Source organism: Leiobunum rupestre, chromosome 6 (assembly GCF_980474605.1).
Source record: "Leiobunum rupestre chromosome 6, qqLeiRupe1.1.hap1, whole genome shotgun sequence".
In the NCBI taxonomy this organism is placed as follows: domain Eukaryota; kingdom Metazoa; phylum Arthropoda; class Arachnida; order Opiliones; family Sclerosomatidae; genus Leiobunum; species Leiobunum rupestre.
Window position 1 is genome coordinate 55,411,417 of NC_143389.1, and position 12,744 is coordinate 55,424,160.

Consider the following 12,744-nt stretch of genomic DNA (forward strand, 5'->3'; position numbering starts at 1 on the left):
CGAAAAGAGAGGAATCAAAGGGCGAGTGTTAAAAGATGATAAGGCTCTCTCTCTCGGCGTAATTACTGTACAGCAGATTCATCAATGACTGCCGATATTAACGGGGGGGGGGGGGGGGGGGACGCGGAGGGATATTAATACGCGAAGAAAAAAGGGGGCGTATGGAAATCAGGAGGAGAACCGCAAACTTGGGATAAAAGGAGTGTTGAAAGGGACGGGGCTCCCTCGAAATATTCACATTCGAGATGATGAGCCGCCGCTATCTCTAAAAGCCATACTTTCGTGTAACGTTGCGCCAGGGTTAAAAAAATTCTCTACGCTACGAACCGAACCACCCATCAAACTCCCTATAGGAATATCAAAAGTACACGTATGTTGTAATTAGGGCATCCATACTTATAAAGAGTTTTTTTTTCAAATTTTGTTTTCACGATTGAGGGATGCGTTAGAGTTTTGTGTGATCGTCGCGAATTTGTTTATTCAAGTATTTCGTAAACTTTTTTTTAAAGGCAAGAGTTTGCAATTTAATTTTGGAAATGGAGATATGACGTTTAATTTTAATTACGATTTAGCTGAAATTGCGATACAATTGTTGAGATGATGGAGTATGTATCGTATACTTAATGGTCGACCAAAAGATACTACACTTTTGATCTACAGTAGACAAACTATGAAGAAGATTGTTATTAAATTTTAAATAAAAAATATACCAAGTCATCTATTTTAAACGAGAGAAGATATTTTAAAGGTGCCTAGCTAAAGGTAAATGTTTTATTTACGTTTTTTCTAAAGTATGTAGGATTACATTAACACCGTAAAGAAAGGTATTGCTAAAGATTGGACAAATCTAGCGTTAGTTATAGAACGCAAACAAAGATTTCGTATCTACTAGAAAGTTTTCGCTCGCTCGACCAAATTAAATATTGTCAACCCGATGTTTATCCCACGAAAAAACAATAACTATCAAACGTTGGAATAGTTTAACGCCTTGCAAGCTAGTTTTAATTACTCTTCTATATAGGGTTGGGGAAAACTGGTAAAAACCGGAAAAAACTCTTTTCATGCTAAATTAATCATTGATATATCTATTAAGTGACTAATTTGGTCATTGCAAATAGGAGAGGTGAAAAAAGGCCAGAAGAAGAGTGAATAGAATAGAAGAATATACTGCTTTTATTATTTATTTTTTATTGAATTTGGCCACTAGAGGTGGAAAAAACCATGGAAGTACGATTTTCCAAATGGTTTTTAACAGGAAAACAATAGGTGGAAAAAACCGCGGAAAAATCTAGTTTTTTCCACACTTGGCAAGATTGTGGCAACCCTGCTTCTATATCTTCTTTGATACAACATTAAATTGGAGGCTATTTTGTCAAAGAAAGTCGAAGAAATGAAATTTTAGTGTTCATAATTTGGTGATAATGGTCAAACGTGTTCACGTCATTCCATCGTTATGTAGCCAAAATTAAAAGAAACCACCCGAAATGGTCCTCAAGATAATCGACCAGATTGAACCCCCGCGAAAGAACTTCCAGGAAATATAAAAGTATTTTATTTTCTATTATTTCATTTTCAGTTCCTTATGGTTGGGAGTTAGGTTGGGAGGTAGATCTTAGAAGCCACACACCGCGACTCCCTAACGAATGAACCTCGCTTTCTTCCCGGTTAAATTTGAACTCGGTAACTGAGACGACTTGGAATTGCGCGGGAGGCGAAATAAAAGCTTTTTGCGAGTACGAAGCTGTATCGAAATAAAATCGGATTTATATCTTTAGAAGGAGAGGGAGGGAGTTACTGGTATGGGTTACAAAGTGGGCGAGATTTTGACGAAATCCCCTCAGACCCCTCGTAATATTATTGAAGTTCTTAAGTCCCCCGGAGGGCCATTTCCTCGCTAGAAAAGAAAAAAAAGATTACAGAGCTAAGTATGTTTCTGGAAGCCTTTTAAAAAAGTGCGACCGAAGCGCTTTGAATCACTCCGGGGGAAACCTGAAACCTTCTTATTGATTAACGGTGTGATTCACTCTTGTCCTTCAAATGGTTTTTTTTTCTCGCGCGAGACATTGCTACGCAAGGACAGTTAGATAATACTTCTGAATGGAAACGTCGGAAAATCAATACATATTAAAAACACAACGTCATCAACAACAGAATGAGGTGCCTAGACTTTGTTGGGTGTCACGATTGTAAGTGCAGTAGGTAACAGCAAAAGCTACGTAAGACAGGGTTGCCACCAAATTTTTAGCTTCAAATTCCCTGACTATTTATTGTTTTCCCTGACCATTTAAAGAGATTTTATCTGACTTTTTAAAGCCCAAATTACTATTTTATATTTTACTTTTATCAGAAGTTAATAAATTTAAATTGACTTATATTTCAGTAAAAAGGTTATCGCAATGTTGAAAAAATTAGCCAAACTTTCCAGGAAATAGATGATAACCATAGCATTTGTCATAGATCTAGAGTAAAATTACCATATAAAAAAGTCAAAATAAAATTGAATTGCCTGACTTTTCCCTGAATTTTTACAAATTCTTAAAATTCCCTGACCTTTACCTAACTTTTTAGGCTTATTTTTAAATTCCCTGATTTCCCTGACTTGTGGCAACCCTGTAAGACCCAAAAGTGTGTCTGCAATAAAATTGGGCCTTTTGAAATATCTATAGTCACCCCTTCGACTAGAAATCCAACTAGATGGTTTTGTATTGGAAGCGTTCTCTTTGGTCTATGGGCTAATTTGTTTTGGCGAATAGAGAAACGTTCTAAAACGACACACTGCGTGGCGCTGGACAATTTTAAATCGTGATGATAAAGTAATCATTGAAATGGACTTGTTGGGTCCAAGTTACGTCATTTTGCTTTCGGATGACGAATTTAAGTCTTGATAATGTGTCTAAACTTCGTTACTAAACGTTTCCCAATTGTCAACTTAGAAGCCGAGAAATTGAACTCTATGAACTCCGTCGTTAAACGAGCTCAAACATGTATCGTAGCCGACAGTGCAGTGGCATAATTGAACCGTTGTAAACTATTTTGTATTTATTTGATTTAGTCACATAAAAATTTATCATATTATTTTATTATCAAACATTGAATTCATAAAACCTTCAATTTCATTTGTTTGGTCAAATTTGGTCCAATCAAAGTTATTTGAACTAATAATATGGCGAACAACAACTTTATAATTGGAACCAAATCCGTAAACCCAACGGTTCTCGAGATAGTTTTTGAATGACCTTGAGGACATGGTTCAAGGTCATTCAATTTTACATTAGTAAATGTCCCCCTGCACGAGGAATTTTCCATAGATATTTGAAATTACAAAAAAAAATCGTTTTTCAGTTATTTATCAATTTTCGTTTTTAAGTGGACACCCTGTATATCTCAATATTACTACTTCTAGGCAAATCGCTGAAGTGGTTTTATAATAATAATAATAATAATAATAATAATCAGCTAGGCTAATACCCAAGGCACCACCTTAGGCCTAAGTCATCAAGTAACTTTTAAAGCCTTTAATTCAGGTGGCCGGGTTACAATGCGTAGGAGGGTGGTGGCCAACAGCTCCCTACACTAACTATTACCGTTATTTAAACGTCGGTATACTCTAAAAATGTCTGTAAACTTTTCCTAAGCCTACGACGATGAAAAACGTTCCGCCATTTGTGTAGGTGATAAGGAAGCTCAATAAAAGAAAAATATTAGATAATAATGAAACTCGGTGAAGTAGCGTAAATCCCAGGTTCTCAAAGTTGGAAATAGCGATAAGTGAAATATGGTTTTAGATGATGTAAAAATCGCTGGCGTCTCTCCCTGCAGGTACCAAGTCCCAAACCAACTACTCAAAAACAAAAGTTCGTAAATTCGGGGTTTCTAGCCAAGCTGAAAGATCCAAATAAGAGGAAAAAGCTCTGCGGGAAGACAATAAATCAAAACGTATTACCATCGTACTTTCCAGAGAATACGGAAGTACACCATCATCGCGGGAGACCTGGGGACTCGCAGAGAGGTAGGTAAGAGTGTGACGAATAATAAGCCCTTCCCAAAGAAAGGGGGGAGGAGAACGGTGACGTCGGGATGGGATAAGAAACCCCTATTACTTCATTCCGAGCAGGGTGGGGGGCAGAAGATAATAAGAAAAAGGAAGTGAAGTGAAGGCGGGAAGGCGGGAAGACCGTAAAAAAATGTCCTCCATCCCCGGTAGATGGCAAGAAATACATTAGAAAGAATGATGTGGAAATAAAAAGGAAAATCTTTCTCTTTTGCTGAAAATCAAACTTTTCTTTCGTTTTTCTGGCGGAGTTTTATAGGCCAACAGGACTCCCATTACGTCATTCGGACCACTTTCTTTTTTTTATAGGTCAGCTTTAAGGCGACGGTAAGGACGCCCAGGGCGAGGAAGAGGGTATGGTCTGCGAGGAATTGGCTGGGGGCGGGGTACCGTGTCACTTGGCAGCGAGGTGAAAAGGAGGCTGGTGTTTCCACTAAGCCTAGTACGCTGACATTACTAGATTGCGCGAGGAAGCAGAGGGGGGAGGGGGGTAAGCAGGTGAGGAGGGGGGGGCAGATAAGCGAAGGAAAAGCAACGAAAAAGCGACAAAATGGAATGAATATTTCATGTAAGAAAGGGGTACGTTGGGCGCGAGCTCGTTCGGTCCAAGAGGAGGGATAACGATGGATGGATTGAGGAACCGTAAGACGTGGGGGGGAAGGGATGGAGAAGCTGCCCAAAGTTTTAGCGGGTTAGCGAAAGGGGGACGGTGGGGTGGCGTCTTTATGAATATTGAAAAAGACTAATGATCGGAAATTTATCATTCCCCGCATGCCGTCGAATTTCCACTCTCTCTGGAGATTGAATTTTTCGACCAAATATTTGTCGACTTTCGAAAAACGAGCCCATTCTCGCCAAATGAACAACGTACGGGGAAATTAATGCGTTTTCAAATAATCGGTGATAGTGGCGGTAATTTTAGTCAACACTTTTACCAAACTACGGAAAAATTGGAACCGCGCTGAACTTTTTACACGCATCTTTATTTCGTCTTAAGCCCCATTTTCATGCTCGCTGGTAGCGGGTAAAAATCGACAAAATCCGCTTCCGCTACACATTTTTTCACTTTCCACGTCGATCTGTTTCAAACAGATATTTTAGCTTTATTTTCACGCTTGCGAGTGGCGGAAGCGAATTTTGACGATTTTTATCCGCTACCAGCGAGCATGAAAATGGGGCTTTAATGTATGATGTGTCATAAGGGATCATTATTCGGTTGCACGCGCAATTTTGTATGGGATTCAAATAGGGATGCTCCGATATGGGTACATCTGATATTCACAAAGTTGTCTATCATAACAGTAGTGTATATGATCAAATCATTGTATATAAAAGACGGTTCAGATATTAAACATTTTGTATCGTTAAAAAGTAAAAAATTGTATTGTAAGTCGGAAAATTTTCCGGATAATGACAGAGGCCTTTTTTTTTCGGAAAATTTTCAGTATTTTTCCGAAAGTGTTAAAAAAAAGTTTTAATTCCATGATTAGTCTAATATATTGTTTGCAAATTGAAATAAAGCGGCATTTTCGCCTAATTTTTTTCGAATCTAAAACTAAAACTAAACCTCTCGAATAGTTTAAGCTGATTAACAATGTAACACTATTAATGTTTTGTAGTGTGTTTACTGATATTAGACATTTTATATCGATAAAAAATTAAAACATTAAAAACCCTTATGTTTCAATTTTTTATTTTATATTTGCGGAAAATTTTCCGCATTTTATTTTTCCGGAAAATAAACAACACTAGTTCAGTACACTGTCATACCATTTTATTCTAACTTTTCACGAAAAAAAGTTTGCAAGGGCATATCCGGATATGTTTCTGTTCATTTTACGTGATACATATTTTCTATCACAAATCGAATAACGTTGTTTTTTATTTGTTAACACTCGTAACCCCATGATTAAAAAAGGGTGTGGTCTAGCTTCTGAAGTCTCGCTCACATGGCGCGGCCAATCAAATAAAATATTATCAATAGTTAATCGAGAATTTTCTTATTTTTAAATGTTTTTCTAAAAGTAATAGTTGTATCGGCCAATATCGGCTTAAGCTAAGTCCAATACCAATGTTAGAAAAATAGGCCGATATATCGGTGCATCCCTAGATTCAAAGGGCCTCCAAATCTACATTTTCACTAATTTCTACGTTCGTATTGAATTTAAAAAAATAACCTCTATAAAAAAATTAATGGTCCGGAAACTTACTTAAAAAACTGTCCCAATTTAAATTACCACCCGAGCAATTGATTTTGCGCCATCGTACAATACAATTCCTTTCGTCTGTTCTAGGACTAAAAGTGTACTCATTTAGTCATTTTACTCTAAAACGATCTATTCGACTGTTTAAGTAGGGATAATTACTCGTATTCCAGGATGTTGGGGCACTACCTACGTAATTAATTAAGGCCAGTGCATGCTCGGGATATAACAAAATTTTAGTCTATCAAATTCGCCGCAAATTCACGCTAGGTGCGCATGTACGTCGAATCTACTGCTCAGGCCAGGCCCGGACTGGCCAGATCGGCTGGTCGGCGATCGCCGAGGGCCCCCGGCTCAAGGGGGCCCCAAATTGCCTATAATAAATTTTAATATTAAATATATTTTTATTCCATACGCCCACACCACCCGGTAAGGGGGCCCATCTTCAGTCTATAGCCGAGGGCCCCCAAAGGCGGCAGTCCGGGCCTGGCTCAGGCCTTGTCTATAGCATAGGCCATGTTGATAAATCACGTAGGCTACGGCCGGTAGTGGCTGCGTTTAAAGAATAAAACTATATTGTTCAAGTATTTATTTTATAAATCTCAATATTCATATAACCATATTTTAAAATCAAAATATTAGTTCACCTATATCTATTAATTGTTTAAAGTTGTATATTTTGGCAATTTTTACAAGTCAAACTTTTCGAAATTTTTAGCCAAGTCCAGGCTTAAGAAAATCTTTATTTTTAATGTAATTTTATATAGTTAATAGTTTTATTTGTTAAAATTGCCATATCGATATAGGTTAACTAATTTTTCGATTTTAAAATTATGTAATATAAATATTGAGATTTATAAAAAAATACTTACAAATTAGCTTTAGTCTTTAAACTCAGTCCTACGAAGCTAGATTATCTTTGGATGCAGCCACTAGCCCACTACCGGCCGTAGCCTACGTGATTTATTCACAATGGCCTATGCTAAAGACAGGGCCAGAGCAGTAGATTCGACGTACATGCGCACCTAGCGGGAATTTTCGTCTAATTCGAAAGACCAGAAAATGTATTTATTTTTCAAGCATGCCTTGATTAATTATGTAGTTAGTGGTTGGAGCTACGCTATCTACTAATCCTCAAAAGTAAGAATTATAGAAGAGTAATCATATTTAGTCGTCTGGTAAGTAATCCCAAAAGGCAAGTTTAGTGCGGTTCTTGTCTACTCTGAAACAGACGTAAAGCATCCAGCTATTAAAAGGTGGGCAAAATTTCGACTTAGCCAGCAGAATTTAAATTTACACGAAGACCAATCTCTGGTATACGTGTATAGAAAGCTTGCGTAAATAAACCATGTAGAAATTTAAGACGCACTTCCAAGTTAAAGCGAGTTCAAAAACGTTTGAAATTTCGAATGGTAATTAGAGGGAATGCCATAATTTACTTACAAATTTACATTTCACACTCAGCTAAATCCGCACTCCGGAATAATATGATAGGAGATTTCCCCCAATTTAGCAGAATCATCTCGGATTCTATTATCTTCCTACTAAAAAGCGACCGCGGGAAAAAGGTGCGCGCGTCCGAATTTGGCAAAATGCAGTAGGAATAGAAGCTACTACAGACTTTTCACTCTAAAGCGCTAGAGAGCTTCAAAGTGTGGCCTACTAGCCCCTGGAAGTAGGCTGCAACAAGCGCGCAAAACCAAGCAGCAGGGACTTTAAATATTGTTTAAGTTTAATGTTTTTACGCTGGTTACATCGATTTGTTTACCAAGTCCTTTTTTACCTATCACACGATCCCCAACCTTAATGTTCGCGTTTCCCAGCTGTTTGGTTTTGCGCTTGTTGCAGCCTACTTCCAAGGGCTAGTAGGCCTCACTTTGAAGCTCTCTGGCGCTCTTTTGACCCATCGTAGGAAAATGGGAAAAAACAGGCATACTTCTCAACTCACCCCCTACAAACTCCATAAAATTTTTGCATAATCTTTTGAAACACCCTGTAGTGATTCCAGCCAATATCTGACACGGTTTATACGGGGCGAACGCGATAAAAGTGTTTAAGAATTGAAGGCATGTATAAATAACCGGAAATTTCCCATTGAATTAGTGGAGGAGCTAATCAAGATGAGAGTTTCTGTTTATCTTGCAAAGACTAACTCCGTAAGTTCCGGCCATCTATAACCGCGCTCGGCGCTGCACGAGTCGCCTTTTGGTGGTTCCTTATTTTTCTATTATTCTTCCGCTGGGAAAACGTTGTAGCCGCGAACGGCGCCATCAGTCACGGACACGCCAAAAGAGAAAAACAAAGGCGGAGAGAGGGGTCAAACGATTCGCCGTGTCTGGACAGTAAAAAGCATTAACTCCGAAAACATCGTCAGCGATGGTCCGAAAGCGCTCACCCCCCTCCCCCCTACTAACGCAAAAAAGGGAAAAAGGGCGTGGGGGGGGAGGGGGGACCAAGAGGCAGAACGAACCGACCCAAGGAACAAGAAAAAAGAGAATCAAGCCAACAATTCATTAAGGAGAATTCTTTTGCTCGCCTTCTACAAAATAAGTTGCTCGAGATAAATCGTTTAATCGTTTCACTTCTTAAATACCCGGCCCTCTAAGCCTACTTTGCTACAGCTACTACTACGAAAAGGCGCGAATGCATTAGTTTCCGTCGAGTCGATGGAGGTGGTAGGGTAAAAAGTCGGTGTCGATGGCGGGCCCGGGGCCACGAGAAGCCCCTTTTAATGGGAGCGAAACCGGAGAAGCATCGGAACGCGAAAAAGTAGAGACGAATTTTACATGCTAACTAGTAAAATCTCGTGTTTGCGGTTCGTGTTCCCCAAGAATCGAGGTCGTATTTTAAGTCGCGTGGAATTAATTAGTTTCGGGGGGCAGCACGCCTAGGGGGGAGGATGATTCCCTTCAGTTTCACACCCTCCCCGCCTCGTGCTATAATAAATTTCGTGAATTTTAGAAGACGAACTATTTTCCGGAGACTTTCGTTGTTATTAATGAATTTCGTCTCATTTTAAAGTCTGGTGGCGTTAACTAAAAAAAAATTGGGTCTCGGAAGAGAAATTAGTCTATTACCGTGTCTAAAAAACGTTGGAACAAGAAAATAATTTTTTGTCTCTCGTATGTCTAACACGTTTTAAACATTTGTCATAAAATTCTCTTTTTTTAACCTATTTTGAAGAGTGTTGGCGCTAATGTCATTAAATGGGGGATCTTGAGCGCGATGGTCTGGAAAGTTTCCAAATAGCCAGGATTTTTCAGTTTAGAGGACCCGGCAAATTCCCAAGGGGGCACGCTTAAAAATCAATTTCTTTCGTAAGACCTTAAAGGGCCACACTGACATTGCAACACGTGATTTAAATAAATATAAATTTAATTTAAATAAATGGTAAATCGAAAAGCTTTATATTGAGTTACGTGACCATGACTTGATTATTCTCGTGCTAGCCGATTAAATGGTGTAAACTTAAAACTCGAGTGTGTCGAGTTATAATAGTGGAAGTGATACTAATACAGTAAAGCAAGGTACGCGAAACTTCGCAAAGTAAATAATATAGTTTGGACTTTACTAAATGTAATACGCGATTAGGATATCATTTATTGATTTTGTTTACTAACTTTGATATTTTGGTAGGGCACAATGATATTTTTAAGGGGGCACAACATCTCAGGTTTTTTTGAATGAACCCCCTCGCTGGCTACGGGCCCTCAAATAGCGTTTAGATGTTAATCTTTCAACCCTGTCAAATATTAGGATAGAGCCACGGTATTTGAGGATGCATACATTCGTCAAAATTTACATGAAAAAGATGTTACTCAGCTTAAAAAAACCGTGAAAAAACCTTACACTTAAAATCTCAAAATAATCACGGAATTCAAAATCCCGTTCGCATTATACACCATTACAGTAATGTGGTGTGCGCGAGCACAGTGACTAACGCGCCATCTACTTTTAGAAAAGAGAAAAGCTTAGGATCGTAATTTTCTTTGATCCCGCTTACGATATAAAAACGGTTGTAGATGACGCCACCACAAATACCTAAGTCCGACCAATGGGCACTGAAATAAATCATCCTCCAATGAAATCGCCAAGAAGTAATAGTTCCGAGAGCCAGGACCCGCAAGGTATTGTTTATATAGTGCTTGTTGAAATAATGGAAACTTTTCACGTGTAAACAGAACGTGTGCCAAGCCTTAATATGTCAAAAAAGCTACCTGGTTAAAAGGGAACACTTGTTGCTGCCGTAAAGGTGAAAAATTTCCATTATTTTAACAAGCACTATATAAATAGTGACTTGCAGGTCCTGGCTCTCGGAAATATTACTTCTTGGCGATTTCATTGGAGGAGGATTTATTGAAACTTCTATTGGTGGTATCATAAGCCTATCATAAGGTCCCCATAAGCAAAGGTCTAGGCCAAATTTTTGACGATCACATACCCGTAATTAAGAGGTAGGTATTCAAAATCTGCACCTCCTGGTGGCTACGTCCTCAACTATGCATTTCTAAAATAAATTTCGCGAAGAAATGCATTATGAATGCGCCGTGCACGAACGTTTTTAAACTTAGAACCACGCGGGATAAATCTCCGTTGCGAGCCCTTAGCACCGTAGCCAAGGCTTATTCGCAATTTTATCGCTTTAAAACTTAAAATTAACACTTATCTTTGCAAAATGATTCATCAGAACAGAAAATTGGCTATTAGAAATAAGTGTTGCGTTTCTGAAGGTATTTATTTTTCAAATTTGAGATTGAGACGCGTTTTGTGTGGCATTTATCAACCCGAGCGTGGCTGCTCTACCAAGTAAGGTAATATTTAGTAAGTAGAAATTTTGAAAAAGAAGATGTCGCTACTGCCCTATCGTCGTACGTTAATTTTCTTATCTCCAGGACAACGCCGTTATCATGAGCCTCTATGGTAGACCTTTACTTATGGGGACCTTATGATAGGCTTATGATGGTATCAACGCGCAATGGTGAAGAACGATCGTTACGAAAGGAAATGAAACGAGACTCACCATTTTCGCAGTAGGTTCCGTCGTAATCGACATCGCGGCAATTGCAGATGGCGCCACTGTCGGTGCTGATGCAGCTTCCGGCGTGCTGACAAGGAACGTGGTGCTCGCAGGCGTCCAGTTTGTTGTTGCGCACTCCCATGAAGCCGATCATGTCCTGCTTGCGCGACGGCGCCATTTCTTCGCTGCCGAAGACGATGTTCTGCACCGCACCCCGGTAATGCGGCTCGTAGAAGACAGAGGGCAGCGACAAGTTGCTCAACTTGGAGCCGTACAAACTGGGCAGACCGCCGACGTAGACGAAGCCGTTGCTCGTGTAGTTGTTTCCGAACGAGATGAAGTTGCCCCGAATCACCTTGCTCTGCGTTTCGTCGTCCACCCTCAGCGAGGTCTCCTCCGAGTTGCGGATGATTTCCAGCCGATGCCAGTGACTGTCCTGCAGGTTTCGTCGGACCGTGATGACGTCCGAACGTCCTCCCAGTTGGTATCGAAGGCGCGCCGAACCTTCGACCAGTTTCAGTTCGAAAAAGTCCCCGGCGCCTCCGTCGTCCGTATACAGCAACAGTCCGTTGGGGTCTTTGGTCTGGATTTCCAAGGACAGAGTGCCATTTTGGGCCGCGTACCACTTGCGGAACTGGGCGTAGGACGTGGGCGAACCTTCCAACTCGAAGGACATCGCCACTAACGGAAGCAGGCCCACCAGGATCAAGGCCCCTCTCACCAACCTCAACGACGTCTCGAGGGAACTCGGTGTCGTCTTCATTCTAGGTTTCATTTCGCGTTTGATTTATAAATTCGATCGAATTCCGCCAAAGAGCGCGTCTGTCTCTCCTCCGTCACTGGCAGCTTTGGCTAAAAACGTCTATCCGACTATCAGTCGCCGACGAAAGTTTCCATATCGGGTTGGGGTCAAAAACACCACCCCGGAATCGGAGAAACGCGAAGGAATGTCTCTTTCGAAAGACGGCTTGTGGATTGGCCGCTTGCACTCAACCGTAAAATATTTCGCTGGAAATCCACATGTTCACTGTCAAACGTTCCACGGACTGAATAACCCTAAAAATAGACCAAAATTCAAATGATTTTTATGTTAAATCATAGTTAAATATAAAAGAAACGTATGAATTATAAAGTTCAGAATAGTAATATGACTATTGAAGTTAGGTTTAATAATAATAACAATAACAATAACATAATTATAAAATTACCACCGTCTTCGGAAATCTTAAATTCGATAATACAATCCTTCATAATTAAAACACTTAATTTCATTATTTTAACATATCTTCCACCAGTTTATGAAAAAATAAGGTAACACGTCATTAGTTACGTTAAAAACAAGTTTTTAGATTTAGAGTATAATCCGTGTAAAGCTTTGGCACTTTCGCTAACCAAGAAATGGTCCTTCTACTAAGAACTTATTAAGGTGATTGTCTCGCTTCTATCGAATGTGGTGGTACTAATTTTAGGTC

General features: G+C 39.6%; 1 protein-coding gene across 2 annotated transcripts in view; it reads right to left on the reverse strand.

Annotated features, from left to right (window-relative positions):
• Positions 1-12,744, reverse strand: part of Nrx-1 (Neurexin 1) — a 186,394-nt gene that overhangs the window by 76,912 nt on the left and 96,738 nt on the right. For both annotated transcript variants that reach the window (XM_090177050.1, XM_090177049.1), the window contains exon 2: positions 11,276-12,328. In XM_090177050.1, coding sequence (XP_090033176.1) covers positions 11,276-12,047 — 772 coding nt within the window. In that variant the 5' untranslated portion in view covers positions 12,048-12,328. The remainder of the gene's footprint in view (positions 1-11,275; positions 12,329-12,744) is intronic.